This window comes from Mesoplodon mirus, assembly GCF_964341445.2.
Source record: "Mesoplodon mirus genome assembly, chromosome: 2".
Taxonomy (NCBI): Eukaryota; Metazoa; Chordata; class Mammalia; order Artiodactyla; family Ziphiidae; genus Mesoplodon; species Mesoplodon mirus.
In genome coordinates, this window is record NC_138977.1 from 175,750,103 (window position 1) to 175,766,251 (window position 16,149).

Below are 16,149 nucleotides of genomic sequence, written 5' to 3' on the forward strand. Positions count from 1 at the left end.
TCCTGACCCTCAGACAAGGTCAGGTTCTCCTTTGTAGATTTATGATCCTGTAATTAAATAATTCTGTGGTTAGTTGTTTGCTGTCTGCCTTCCTGATAAATTTCATGTCCCAGTTAAGGGGATTTATGGTTTTATTAAACTAATCCTTAAAAAATAGACAGTGTCGGGCTTCCCTGGTGGCGCAGTGGTTGAGAGTCCCCCTGCCGATGCAGGGGACGCAGGTTCGTGCCCCGGTCCGGGAGGATCCCACATGCCATGGAGCGGCTGGGCCCGTGAGCCATGGCCACTGAGCCTGTGCGTCCGGAGCCTGTGCTCCACAGCGGGAAAGGCCACAACAGTGAGAGGCCCGCGTACCGCAAAAAAAAAAAAAAAAAATAGACAGTGTCAAGAGTTAACTCCTATCTATGAACTCTGGGTGATAATGTGTCAGTTTAGGTTCATCACTTTTAACAAATGTCCCACTCTGGTGGGTGCTGTTGATAGTGGGAGCGGTTATCCATGTGTGGGGCAGGGGGTATGTGGGATATCGCTGCACCTTCCTCTCAATTTTGGTGTAAACCTAAGACTACTCTAAAAAAAAATAACCTTATAAAAAAGGGAGAGTGGTTTAAAAAAATCTTCTTTCAATATGATGTTAATAACATCATTGTGAATAAACAACATAGCAGAGCTGATATTTCTACTCCTAATTTGAGCTCTTTGTCAGTCCCATTACAAAATAAAATCTATAACCAACCAAGTAATCACACCTGACAGGAGGTTGGTCAAAAATGTTTGAAATTATCAAGACTACTTGAAGCATATCCATACATATATGTGATGGGTATATATCAATTTTTAAAGAATTGTGAGTCATGTTTTAAGTATATATTGTGCTTTAAGATATTAGCTAATGATAGAATGAAAACCAAGCAAGACTAAAAACTAAGCATTCAGGAAATGAAAATAGATTCTAAATTGTTGGTTGGGATTGAAAAAGTGAGACTCATTGAAAAATGAGATTTAGTAAGTATAGCCAGTGATGTACTCCTTCCATCAGAATCCATTTAGCATGGGGATACATATTTTTCATCTGCGAAAGCTATGAAAACCAAGTATTGAAGTAAATAACAGTTAGAATTAGACTTCACTGTTTCCCAAAGCGCTTGTGTGGTTGATAACCACTAGAATTTGAGAACTGATCAGATGAGCGTGAAGGAGAACGAGGAATTGAAAGATCGCTTGACAGTAGATGAAGAGGGGCTTCTCATCTCGGACAGTGACAGTGGGGAAAAGAGAGGAAAGAAGTGGATTCTGAAGGCATTTCCCAGATGGAAACCAGAAGACTTGGTGTAATTACTCCGTGTACACCTGAAACCAATATAATGTTATAGTCAATTATACCTCAATTTAAAAAAAAAGAAGACTTGGTGATAAGTGTACCGGGGGTGAAGTCAAAGATGACATGGGGCCGTGACCTGGATTCATCTTCCATTCTTCAAAACAGAGAGTAGGGAAGTGTGGAAGTGACGTTTGGAAGTGTTGAGTTTGTGGGGCTGGCACGGCATCGACGTGCAAGTGTCCAGTGTGGTCTCTTGAAACTGTGGGGCTTTGAGCTCAGGGGGGTTGTCAGCACTGGTGACACAGCTGAGGAAGGAACTGAGTTCATATTACTGCTTGATGCTGCAGTAGTGGGTCAGGTATTTGTTTATTTGTTTTTAATACCAGACCGTGATTTTGCTTTTTAATTTGAACAATAAAGACGACGAGTAAAATTACATTTAAATATTGAAGAGTTGGCTAGCAATTTCATATATCTTAAGAAAGTAACATGTAAGTAGCCTTTTCTAGGAAATTCTGTGTAACTTTTATTAGGAGTTTATAGAATTACCTTACAAGTTTCTAGAATAATGGTTGGAATAAGCTGTCAAGACTGAGCTCCATGTTCTGTTTCACAGAAGAAAACAGTCATCCAGCTCAGGCCCTCCTTTCTCTGTATTTTAGGAGCAGCCACTAAATAGCACTGCAACAGTAGAGAGTGACCTACAGAAAACTATTGTTTAATGATTTTACTGTCTCCCCTTTTTCTACCTACTTACGGAGTCAGGGTTTTCAGTAGAGATTACCATCTACTAATCAATCACCAAAGCATTTAAGTGTCTACTAGGTGTCTGTGAAGGCATATAAGCCTTTGAGGTACCATGTGCCTTTGAGGATCTAAGCCTCTGCCACTGTACAGAAGCTCTTCACAGTTCATGGGATTAAAAAGTAGGAGTTTTCTGCACAGGAATTTTTTCATAGCAAATAATATAGTCTTTTGGGTAATAAAAAATGTCATATGACTTATTGGTAAGGTGGTTAAAATGTGTACAGAGAGTGGCTATTTAAAATGCCGAGCACTTTTTTATTGATGACTGAGATGAAGAACAGAGTTAAGTTATTGTCAACCTTGGTGGCATAAGCAAGTGCCTGTTTCCCATAGGTGGTCAACATTAGGACCCTCAGAAACCTAGGACGGGACATCCCACCATTGATTCTTACCTGGGAAGATATTCTTTAATTTCTTTTTAAATTTGGTTAAGAGTTCAGGCCTCGTTCACTTATTTTCTTTTTTCTACTTTTAACTCTAAGGGGTTTTAATTAATTTATTTATTTTAAAATTTGTATTGGAGTATAGCTGGTTTACTCTAAGGAATTTGAAGGTTTTTCAGTCACATCATCTGTACTTTTAGTCCTTGTTCGTGTAGGCAGGTTAGGGAAGTGCCAGGCAGCACCTGAAAAATGGTTAACCTTCTTGACACCATCCTTTGCTGTAGGACTTTCAGGAGGAAGTTAATAAAGACTTTACGAGAGAAAAGGGATTAGGATGTTGTGATTTTTTTCCTTTCATCAGTTGGGTCTTCTAAGTTGATTTAGTAGTAGAACAATATATATTTTATTATAAAGTACATATAGGTTTATTAAAGTTTAAATGCCATTAAGCTTTCAAATCTTCTGCCATTTTGTATACTGTAAGTGTTGATTTGCTTTTATAGATAAGTACTTGAAAGCAAATACAAAGTCAGTAGATTAGAGCTAATATTATAGGTCTGTCTCTTACTGACTTCTCCCAAAGCAAAAAAGTGATAAATATCCTAGACAGGTTTTTTTTTTTTTTTTGCGGTATGCGGGCCTCTCACTGCTCTGGCCTCTCCCGTTGCGGAGCACAGGCTCTGGACGCGCAGGCCCAGCGGCCATGGCTCATGGGCCCAGCCGCTCCGCAGCATGTGGGATCCTCCCGGACTGGGGCACGAACCTGCGTCCCCTGCATCGGCAGGCGGACCCTCAACCACCGCGCCACCAGGGAAGCCCTCCTAGACAGTTTTTAATGTTAACTTTGCAATCACTAAAAACACGTCAACTTGTTGGGAAAATGTGTTAATAGCATGGTTTCATGGCCTGGATAAGCTTTATTTGTGAGCTTTCATTTATTTACTTTGCATGTTCAAATATGCCTGTCATTTACCTGGCATCAAAAACGTGTGCATGTTTAACTGGTAATTTGGCTCTCATTAACTTGAACTTATGGTGGTGGACAAACCAGACAGGAAAAAATATGTCTTATTGGTCTTTGTGTCTCCAATGTTTAGCACAGTCCTTGCTTCTGTTTGTTGAATTGAATTTAGCATTTTAGATAGTCCTCATGGGTAATGAGTTTCTCTCTTTTAGGTTACTCAATTTAGTTTTTTAATTTAACCATTTGAATGTGTAGTCCCTCTGATAGTGATGGTGTTTGAATTTGCAGTTTTAAAAGCCCACTTATCAAGGAACCCAAAGATAAAATCTTACGGGGGCTGAATGAGAGAGGCTTCAGGATGTCACTGAGGGACTCTGGGGTGGCAGGATGGGTGAAGTTCAGTCCGAAGAGTGAGACTGAGCCTAATGCGTTCTCCTCCCAATAGGATGAAGTACCTCCCTTTAGTCCTAATTTAGAAATGAATTTCTGTTTGTTCCAGGCTGCCCTTGAAGTATGCAGAGCATTTTTACAGAAAGATAAAGGTGAAGGAGTCATTATGGTGACAGATCCTCCTTTTGGTGGCTTGGTTGAACCTCTGGCTGTTACATTCAAGAAGTTAATTGCTATGTGGAAAGAAGGTCAAAACCAAGGTGTGTAATTTATTACTTACTGCAAAATAAACATGTATCTGTGTATATACTTCCTGTCAAATATTAGCAGAGCTCAGTGAATCAGAGCACTGATAAAATATACGTCTTGCATTCTCTTCTTTTTAAAAAAATAGACTTATTTGATAATAACTTTATTGTCATGATACACTTTGTATTATTCTACTCATGTGTTTTAAGAATGGCTCATAGGTAAAGTATTTGTTTTTGGTGAGCATAAGGGGACATTATGAAGAATAGCAGTGAACTGTTGGCATTTCTTCAGTGAATATTTCCTGAATGGCCACTATGTTCCAGGTACTGTTTAGGTGCTGGGAGTGGAAGGGTGAACAAGACAGACACTTATCTCTGCCCTCTTAGACCTTACATTTCCTCTTCCAAAAGTCTTGCCCAGAACTCTAGGAGGGCACCCAGCTCCTGGTCCACAGCTCTAAACTGTGCCAAGATTTGTGTGGGAAGGTTGGCTGTCCAGTAGCCTAACAGTGGTTATCAGTGTCACATGGATACCCAGCCCGAGAAGTGGGTTAATGACTGGGGGATATTCAGCTTAAAATGGCTTAGGACTTCAAAGTATTTTATGTAATTATCTAATTAGACAGTGTAATCATTTTTCAGTTTCCAACCTGCAAGTTGATAAATGTAAGAGTGTCAGGAATTTGTGATCAAGCTTCTCCATTAATTGTGCTATATAAATAGTGTGCTTTGGGGACGGGATGCAAATGAAATTTAAAACATGACTCACAGTGCTAAGTATTCCACTTATTTTTGGTTCTGAAGTCTACTTATCAGAGTGGATAAAGTCATTGTTGTTGGGAAAGCAATAAAAAGCTTCGTGAGCTTGAACTGATTCTGCTGCTTATTAGCTGCATGAATTTGAACAAATTGCTTAAATTTTGCAAGCTTCAGTTTCCGCATCTGTGAAATGAGATTACTGTATTAACATCTAACTCCAGGGGTTATTTAAGGAGATAACATACAGAAAGTACCTAGCATTGTACTAGCCTGTATCAGGTGCTCTGTAATTAATAGCTATGTCCCCTGTCTCTCATAAAAATTAACCTGGATAAAATTGTTCATAAGAATCTTCCATGGTTCAGAAAAGATAGATTCACCCTGAAAACTGGCATAGTGAGTTATGGCAGAGCTAAGATTCAGACCTAAGGCCTTCTGCCTTCTGGTCCAGGATTCCTTCTACCATATCACAACCACCTTTGTGCTTCAAAGTGATGTTCATTTTTTATCTCCCACTTTTTTTGTAATATCTTTGCCTTTACCTAGACTATAGTGATATGCATGTAAAGATAACTTTTACATACCATGTATAGCTGTGTTTAGATATAAAAGAATGTTTCCATTGACTTTTGGGAAAGGTCAAGTTGTAAATGGTACTCTGGTAAATCATCTCTTCGTTTGTATGATTTAAATGTATTGAAGGATTACAATTTCTCCCAATACCATATGTTTTTCAGTAACAGCTTTCTACTTTATTTTTTTCTTTAACATCAGTTTCTTATTTTCTTTTCTCTTTTTTTGTGATCCATTAGATAACAGTCACAAAGAACTACCCATATTCTGGATTTTTCCCTATTTTTTTGAATCCCGAATTTGTCAGTTTTTCCCAAGCTTCTGCATGCTGGATTACCAGGTATAGTAAATATTATGTTTTCTGACATGGTTGGGGAATGGATATTCTGCTTAAATAAATATTCTGATAAGACGATTCATCAATTTTAGTAAATGCAAACACTATAAGCTGTATGAAACACTAAAACTATATTATTAAAAATATAGATTCTTAGGTACCAAAATAAACCTACTAAATCAAAAGCAGAGGGTAAAGCCCTAAGAAAAAATATTCTACCAAGTTTCCCAGGTGATTCTGAACTGTAGCCAGGTTTTAGACCAAGTGATCTGATCTTTCATCATCACCAGAAGATTGTGCAGCACCCCAAGATCATCATTATGAACATGGGTTTTCTCCATTCAGAGGTTGTAGAGAAGTAAATTGCTTTTTCTGGTGGGTGGAATGCCATGTACACTTCACTTTGCTGCTCAGAGGATGCCAGGAGCTCTAAGGAGGGGTGTGCCCAAGGTTGTGGCATGTCAGAGAAGCAGAGATGCTGAGGTGTGGCTGTGCTGATTCAGGGCAGACTGACCGGACCTCCTCCTTTGCATCCTTGTCCTTCAGCTCCTTCTGTTTCAATGTCCACTCTCCTGGATTCATTTCCTTGGGTTCTGAGGTTAACCCTGTTGTTGCCATCACTGTGTGTGGTCACCAAGTGGGCACTGCTTCCACTTTTGTAATGACATTTTTCTATTTGATTTTTCTGAGCAGTTGACTAGCCTCTGATTAAGGCTTTTCAGCTCTAGAACTGTAAACGTCTTCACTAGTTGTTCCAAGATAGCGCTTGTTTCTTTTTTTTTTATATAGTTGATTTACAATATTGTGTTAGTTTCAGGTGTACAGCATAGTGATTCAGTATGTTTGCAGATTATATTCCATTATATGTTATTACAAGATAATGGGTATAATTCCCTATAGCACTTGGTTCTAATCTTTCTAGTCTTGAAGATATACACTATTATGAAAATTATTTAGAAATAATGAAACAGTGTTACCAGAAATGAGGGGACATATCCTACCTGTGATTCTACCTCACATAGCAAATATTATAATTTTGAGGTACAGTTGACTCTTGAACAACAGGAGGACTACAGGTGCAGTTGAAAATTGGTGTATAACTTATAATCAGCCCTCTGTATGTGAGGTTTCTCCATATCTGCAGTTTCACATCTGTGGATCCAGCCAACTTTGGTTCAGTATTTACTATTGAAAAAAATCCACGTATAAGTGGACCCACGCAGTTCAAACCATGCTGTTCAAGGGTCAGCTGTATTCACATCCAGTCTTTTTAAAAAACACGTTTACATATTTGTAATCATGGAAGATGAATTTGAATTCTGCTTTCTTCATGGTGCCTTATATAAGTGTATATTTTAAAATGTAGCTACATAATCTTATGCTTTTAATAAGTAAATTATTCCATTAATAGACTATGTTATCATTCTCTTCTTCTTGGACTTAGAGGTTGCCCCCACCTTTCAGGTACTATAAATAACACTGCCATGAACATCTTTTATTCATATAATTTTTCCATATTTTCCATAACTCCCTTAAAATAAATTTCCAAAACTAAAATAGAATTATAAAAGTTACGTTATCAAATTTAATGGACTTTTTTATGGCTCTTGAACCATATTAACAGTGTCCTTTCCAAAAGTGTGTAGCACAAGTCATTTTAACCTTGACTTCTTGAGCTCTGCTTTAGGCAAATCCATACCATATATCTTCTCAAAGCTGGTTTACTTTCCTTTTTAGGGCATCCAGTTTTCTGTTTCTTATCTGAAGGATGCTTCAAATATGGACATTTGCAATGTAGAGATAGCTGACATATCCTAAAGACGTTAACTAAGTAAACTATTCCTGGTTTCCAGGAGCACCTGCTGCCTTTGACAGTGAATAATCATCTAGTACAATGTTTGGCACGTAGTAGGTGTCCTGTACATGTTGAATGAATATTTGAATGAAAAAGAGCACGAACTCTGGAGTTGAAAAGGAACTGGGTTATAATGCTGGTTCTGCCACCTACTAGCTAGGCCTACACATTTTATCTAACTCTCTGAAACTCATCTTACCTGTTAAATGAGCATAGTAATAATATATCTGCTTCATACGGTTTTAAGAATTATTTGAGATAATACATTAAAAGATTTAGCCTCATCCCCGACACACAGCAAATATAGAAAAAAGGTTATTGCTATTAGCATTGTCATAACCATCACTATAATCATCATTCAGATGGCCCCAGAGTGGGGGTAAAACTCTTCTTCAATTTTTATGTCACAGAACACATTATTTTAACTGCAAAACACATCGTTCCTCAGAAAACTGTTTCATCCACATTTAGAGATGAGTTTTCACTCTGGGCAAGAGTTTCAGTTGGTGAGGAGGCAGAAGAAGGCAGATCCAGAATAAAGCAGATGAGAGTGATTATTAATGTGTGGTAACCAGTTATTGTTTGTTTAGACAGCCTGTGTTACTAGGAAAGAACTTTTGGAAGTACTGTAGTTTTAATTTTAAGAACTAGTTCCAAGGTCCAAGCTTACTGAAAGTAATCATATGATTCAGTGCACTGGTGGAAAAGGTTCTAATTAGGCCATGTGTATCAGGGTGAAAAGCAGTCTTTCCAATAAAGAGAAAGCCAACCTTTGAGAAGAAGAATTAGAATAAAACCTATAAAACAAAAAAAATCTTCATTTTTCATGATTCCTACTAAAGATAAGAACACTACTGCCCATTACATGCTCAGTGAGAGAAACTGATTTTGCCAGATCTCCTAGGGTATATGTAAACTTTGTTTGTTGTACCTCCCCTTTGATGATTTTTCTACTTTTTTTTTCTTTTTTTTTGCGGTACGCGGGCCTCTCACTGTTGTGGCCTCTCCCGTTGCGGAGCACAGGCTCCGGACGCTCAGGCTCAGTGACCATGGCTCACGTATTTTTTTTTTTTTGAAACTCTCTCTGGACTTATTATTATCCTTTCCGAGCCTTTTGCATTCTTTTTTTTTTTCTTTTGTTACTTTAACTTCATTTTGTGGTAATTTTTTTCCTTTTATATTAGCCACCTTCATCAAATGAAAAATTTGAAAGTTTCCTCTCCTCCTTCACAGGTCTTTTCCCATAGACCTTGATTATGCCTTCTTTCTGACTTTGCCTGAGATGATTATAAGCCCCGAAACCACAATGCAGTAAAAAAAAAAAAAAAGAAAATCACTAAATCTCTTTTTTTGGAAATACTTTTTAGGTAAGAGGAAGGCGGAAATGCTGCAAATCTTCATAAACTATAAATCATGTAGACTCTTCACTGATAAAGCACTTGATGAGTACAGAATAAAATAGCTATCAAAGACCTAGAAAACCAAGAGCTTTATTAAGGGCAGATTAGAAAGGAAGGATTTGGTAATGAAAAGAAATTCTGATTTAGAGTCAGAAGAAGTTTGAGTCCTAGCACTGCCTTTTAGAAGATTAAATATAATCTTGAGGGAAGTCACTTTATCTTTCCAGGTCTCTGTTTCCTTACCTATAAAATAAAATGACTGAACCAGAAAAAGGATGCCAGATAAGTTTTACTTTTAGACTTAAGCCTGATAAATTGGTAGTGACTTTCTGGAGAATTTGTTGAGAACACCAGGCTCAGTGGCAGAGAGTAGCGTGACTGATTAGTGACGTCTGCCACAGGGTCAGGGTCAGGGAGTGATGGCATTCAGGTCCTGTATTTACCACATCTGAACTAGATCTTCTCACTTCCCTTCCACCTTGCACATGCTATGATCTCTTGTTTCTGCTTAATCTGGGACATTTGTCTGGATTGTTAAAAGCAGAGATCTTTGCTTTTTTTCTAAAGCTGTCTTTTAAAAAATCATCCTGTTTAGAAAACCGTTTGTTTTTTGAATCTGGTTTCATGTTCAGAAATGAAGAGGTTTTGACAGGAATTTCTGAGAAATGATTGTAAATTATAAGGTGACACGTGAAATTCTCAAAATTCAATATACAATAAACATAAAACATTTAATGGATTTGAAGTGATGAGGAATAACACACACACATATATGTAAGTGTATGTCTGTGTATGTATCTGTACATATGATATTTAAAATAAGAGGTTACATGGAATATGGTGTGACTAAAAAACCTTATTGCTATGGTAGAAGTTGATTGATGGAGCTGAAGAGTTCACTTGGAATCTTTTGAATATATTGAAATTAAACAGAACACACTTTAGGGATTTATGAAAATACAAACATGTACTCTGTTTTATTTAAGCTTTGTTTCCTAGCATGATACCTGGAGCATAGTAGGTGCAGAATAATAAATGTTTGTCGACTTGAATGTCTTGTTTTCCGTATAACTAGTTTCAGTCTCATGTTGCAGAAGAAATTTGTGTATAGATAAAATTAAAAGTTAGGAATTGCAGAGATTTTGTGCTTTCCCTCATTTCTATACAGTACCTCATCACATTAATCAGTTCCATGGGAGAAATTTTCTACTCGAAAATGCCTCTCATCATCATTGTGAGTGAAATGTCAGGGATAATGATGGGAAAATGGTGTATCAGCTCTACCACTAGTGATACGCAATTTGCAAAATTGTGTTTGCTTTACAGCACTTCCATAGGAGGTTTATTTGTGTGGATGAAGCTATGAAATATGGATGTATGTTAGAGGTACATTAATTTACCCTAGCAGCATGCATTTTACATACCATATGTTTATAGTTAATTAGCACAACAAACCCACATTTAAAAATAATAATAATCTCAATTAGGTTATGCAAAATCAAGTAATCAACCAACTCCCTGACGCACACATTCTCTGACTCCTTAGGTAACCATAAAGAAATCCTTTTTTTTCCCCTCTCTTCCATCTGCTATCTATTATATTGCATGGACTATTCCATTTACTAAAAATCTTTCTAAGATACTCTTTTCCAGCATTTGAAAATCTTCATAAGATTCTCTTAGGAAGAGTTTTTTTTCTTATGACACTCATAAATGTTCAAAATATCTTTGTTGGGCTTCCCTGGTGGCGCAGTGGTTTGAGAGTCCGCCTGCCGATGCAGGGGACACGGGTTCGTGCCCCGGTCTGGGAGGATCCCACATGCCGCGGAGCGGCTGGGCCCGTGAGCCATGGCCGCTGAGCCTGCGTGTCCGGAGCCTGTGCTCCGCAACGGGAGAGGCCACGACAGTGAGAGGCCCGCGTACCGCAAAAAAAAAAAAAAAAAAAAAAAAAAAATCTTTGTTGAATTTAATATGGTACCATATATTTACTGAATACATAGAGAAGGTGCATTAGGGAAAAATTATGAATTTAAATCATTTTAAAAGAAAACTACTTAAGGTACTATTTTACGGTGATTTTGAAGTAAAATCTACTTTTGTATCTTAGCCTCTAATAGGTAACGTATATTCATAGAATTTTAAAGTTGTAAAGATGCATAGCCTTAACGTAGGCTGACTTCCCAATGTAATAATCCTTTCCACTAAATTCATGACAAGCAGTCATCTAGTCTCACTTGAATGCTTTCCCTGAGCAAAGTCCTACAGCCTTACAAGGCAACTCAATTTATTTAATAGCTCTAATCGTTAGAAAATTTTCTCATATGGAGATAAAATATGCTCCCTATTAACTTCTAACCATTGGTCCTACTTCTGTTTTCCGAAGCAATAAAGGATAAGTCTAATTTCTATTCCACATGACACCCCTTCAGTTATAACATAGCTATCAGATCCTCCCAGTCTTCTCTTTTCTGAATAAACACCCCCAATCTGTTAAACTATAAGGCCTATTTATTCCCATTACTTTCAATAGAAATGAACTGGCTTCATTAATGTCTCTCTTAAAATGTAGCAGCTGAATGGAGGGCTTCAAATGTGATCTAACTTCGTCTCCTTTCCTTGTTACGATATTACAGTTCTATGTAAGCCGGCTGTGAGCCCACACCAGCTCTTACACCTTTGTGATGATAGACTGTGGACTCCCCACATTGGACTGTGCGTGCTTACATGCCGAACGCCCTAGGGCTTTTTTTTTTTTTTTCTTCCCCACTGTCTCTCATTTAGCTGAGTCTCCTTATCCTGTACTTATTTTTTTCCCACTGCTGAAGCTTGTTAATCAGTCTTCCTAAATTTGTTCACCTGTAAATCTAGAAGGCATTGGCATAGCCACGGAGAGAGCTTAGGAATCTCCCTCCCATTAAAGGCCTCTCTTTCCACTGTCACCGATTCCTTACATTTTTGTAATTCTCTCATTAAATAGCTACTTTGCAAGTCAGTTCTGTTGTAAATTCTTAAGTGTAACCTTATTTAGAATCTAAAGAATTTATTACAACTTACTTGAAAGTTGCGATCTACCTGTATTAACCTTATAAAAATCTCATGGTATTCTTGTGGGTCATGTAAAGCAGTGGTTCTCAAACTTTAGTGTGCCAGGAGGGCTTGTTAAAAATAACAGATTGCAGGGTCCCACCTCCAGAGTTTCTGTGTTATTAGGTCCTAGGTGGGGCAAGAATTTGCATTTCTAACAAGATCCCAGGTGATGCTGATGTTGCTGATCCAGACACCACACTTTGAGAATTACTGATCTGAAGATGGATGGACTTAGTGGCCAGGTGGATTCATGGCAGGTTTAAAACCAAATTGAGAATGTGTATGGATGATAGGGTGGAGGAGGAGAGGGGAGCAAGAAGCTAATAGAAATCATGCTTGTTGGCCTCAGTTTACTTTCCAGATAATCTACAGAAATGGAAAGTTGAGTTAGGGATCTTGAGGAGAGAGGTAAACGTTCGAAATAGTCATTGTGGGGAGAACAACTATAGTTATAGATTTCCCTCTGCACTCCATCCTTCTATCTATCTCTACCATATGCCGGGTCCTGAATTCAGTGTTTTACATACATTGTCTCATTTAACTTTCATAACAACTCTAAGGTAAGTATCAGTAACCTCCTTTTCCAGATGAAAATGATGCAGACTTGCCTGAGGTCACATAAAAAGTGAGTGGCAGGGCTTCCCTGGTGGCGCAGTGGTTGAGAGTCCGCCTGCCGATGCAGGGGACACGGGTTCGTGCCCCGGTTTGGGAAGATCCCACGTGCCGCGGAGCGGCTGGGTCCGTGCGCCATGGCCGCTGAGCCTGCGCATCCGGAGCCTGTGCTCCACAACAGGAGAGGCCACAGCAGTGAGAAGCCCGCGTACCACACACACAAAAAAAAGTGAGTGGCAGAGCCACTGCCTGGCCCCCACACCTGGCTCTGTCAGAGAGTGATGGTGGAGGGCCACACTGAGGATGCACTGAGCCTTGGGGAATGGAAAACGGACATGCAGTGAATTTCACAGGCAAAAAATGAAAAGCCCTATACGAGCTGGCACAGATCATCAAAGGTGGAATGTTTTAATGCCCAAAGCTAAAGTCTTAATTACATAAAAGCCTTTCCTGCAAAGTCTGTTGCATTGGATAAAATATTAGAGTCGTTTTTTGAATCCTAGGTAACATGAATGTGTCATAACAAATTTTACCTTTTTTATAATGAAATTTTACTCTCATAGAGGCCCCTCTGAGGCTGTTGATTAATAGGTAAACTCTTGCTTTTGAGAACTTCTTATTAAATACTCTGATTTAATTTGTATCTTGGCATCAGTTTGTTCATTTATTGGTTAAAGAATCTTAACGAATGTTTACTCATTTGAGAAATTTTTCCTTTTTAATTTTTTTAAACTTTCTAGGTAGATTATGATAATCATGCACTTTATAAACATGGAAAGACAGGACGGAAACAGTCTCCTGTGCGTATTTTCACCAATATCCCGCCCAACAAAATAATCCTTCCTGTTGAAGAAGGGTACAGGTAAGAGAGACCTTGAAGTACACAAGTCACTGAAAATAAAGTTCCATATATCTAACACCAAATGCCTTTCATATTGACTCATGTAGTTCTTTTATTACTTTTAAATTTGGCCTATAATGTTATATTGAATTTAATTTGAATTACACCGAACTTTTGTAACAAATGCCTTGTGAACTTTTATCTACCTTGTGAATCTCAATAAGTATATGTAGCTGATTTCTTCGAGTCTTTTCTTTTCTCCTTAGATTTTGCCCTCTGTGTCAACGATATGTTTCTCTAGAGAATCAGCACTGTGAACACTGTAATTCTTGCACATCCAAGGTACAGTTTTCTTTAGAATGTGTTTTTACTCAAACATATTAGTTTTATTTTAGGTCACTAGTTTCATTACATTTGTTTAATGTTATTTTGTTCATATTATACTTTGTATTAATGTATTATCATTTATTAATTATATTTTAATATAATATTTTTTTCTCTAATTATAAAGTATGGCAGGCTTTTAAAAATACTTAGTTGCCTTCATCATCATTAACAACTATTTGAGTTATTTTTATATGGTACTGTATGACTGCTAAAATTATTAGTGTTTCAAATAAGGCACTAAATAAGGGCTAAATTTTGTTGAGGGCAAAATTAAGGTGTTTCAAATAAGGAATTGAACTATTAGATACCATCACTGTCCTGATGAAGCAGTAATTAATAACATGTGCTGTGTATTTACTCCTCACAGCACTAGTAGACAGGGCTTTTTACATATGAGGAAGGACTACAGGGGACATACCTCCTAGTTATTTTTTTAGGAAGGTGGGATCACCTTTAGGTTACTCAGTTACTTTAACTAAATCCAGTCAGAAAGAACATGTGAAGTTTAGTTGGCTGATACGCACATATTATTCTCCAAAGGAAAGGCTATATTTTTATAACTATTGGAAAGTACATTTTTTATAACTTTATAATTATATTACTGGTTATACTGGTTTTTAACTATGGTAACACATCTGATTATATATTTCCAATTAGTTTAGAAATTACCTGTATTCTTCATTAAAAAAAATTATGCTCAGATCATACAAAGTACAAAATGAGGAAAACAAAATTTTATTATTTAGAGATGCACACGTAAGTGGAAAAAATAAACAAAAGCAAGGAAGTGACCATCACAAAAACCAAGATAGGCGTTTCTCAGTGGGGAAGGAGGAATGCTGGGTTGGGAAGGGGCATGTGGGGAAGTGTCTAGAGTACTGATGATATTGTCTCTTGACTTGTTGGGTTCATCAGTGTTCACTTTATAATACTCATTAAACTGGACATATGCATCTCATGTACTTTTTTAGTTATGTTTTATTTCACAGTTTTTAAATTACCCAAATAGTAACCTCTATCCTTCTAAATTACATTAAGTTCTCAAATATGAATGTTATTAAGGATTATACCAGCTAGACACATAAAAACTATGAATCATTAACTCTCTTGAAATTTTCATTGAGTCCTTCTTTTTGCAGATTGGGTTGCTCGATCTGGAGTGGACTTTCAAGATCATTTAGATAAATCCTCCAGTTTTAGAGTTAAGGAAATTGGGGCCCATCAAGGAGGCATTTGAGTTGAGTAGAGAAATGCATAAATTAAAATCAAAGTATTTAATAGTAAAGCCCAGGAAAGTGAGAAATAAGGAATGAATAATTTACACAGATTTTAATAAGACATTTTAATTTTTAATTGTGGAAATTTGATTTTTAGTGACAAGTTAAACATAATTTTAAAATTGTTTTTGTAGGATGGCAGGAAATGGAATCATTGCTTTCTCTGCAAAAAGTGTGTAAAACCTTGTAAGTATTCAGACTTAGTGTTTGAGATCTTCTGAAAATATTTGACTTTTTCTTCATCTAAATAGGGTTTTTATTTAACTGTATTTACAATAGAAAAAAATAATATAGAGACTTGCATTAATTTACTTGCTTTTTAATTTTTACACTTGCCAAAATGTACGTTCTCTCCTTCAAAGAGAGACATGACTTTACCCTGTTTCAGTGTTGGATTTGCTTTGGCTTGTTTTAACAGGGTTTTGTATCACTCAGCCAGCCCCCATTTTGTCAGTGGCTCTAAGCTCATGACTCAGGGCAGAAGGGCTGAATTTGTTGCCATGTATCAGAAAGAAGTTAGCTGGTTTATATGGGATTCCAACCTCTTAACCTTGGCTTCTTTAGCCAAATTATAATTAGCTATGCAAAGCAATCACAATATTTGAAGTAAACACTATTCATGCTTCCTTATCATAAAGGTTAATCAAATGAAAAATTATATTAAATGAACCTCTTCTAATACCTAATTTTTATTTTACAGCCTGGATCCACTGTAACATTTGCAATCACTGTGCTCTTCCAGATCATTCTTGCAACGGCCCTAAAGATGGCTGCTTTATTTGTGGTGAATTAGATCATAAACGGAGTACTTGTCCTAACATCTTTACATCTAAGAAAGTTAACAAGTTAGTTGAATTCTTTTATTTACTAGAAAAAATTTTCCTTGTATATTTGTACAGAGCAAT

At 37.2% G+C, this 16,149-nt stretch overlaps 1 protein-coding gene across 1 annotated transcript in view; it reads left to right on the forward strand.

Moving 5' to 3' along the window:
• The window catches only part of ZCCHC4 (zinc finger CCHC-type containing 4), a 53,269-nt gene that overhangs the window by 32,550 nt on the left and 4,570 nt on the right, over positions 1-16,149 (forward strand). Inside the window, 6 exon segments of the mRNA XM_082611391.1 lie at positions 3,975-4,125; positions 5,688-5,788; positions 13,480-13,601; positions 13,847-13,922; positions 15,379-15,430; positions 15,945-16,089. Of these exon segments, the coding sequence (XP_082467517.1) occupies positions 3,975-4,125; positions 5,688-5,788; positions 13,480-13,601; positions 13,847-13,922; positions 15,379-15,430; positions 15,945-16,089 (647 nt within the window).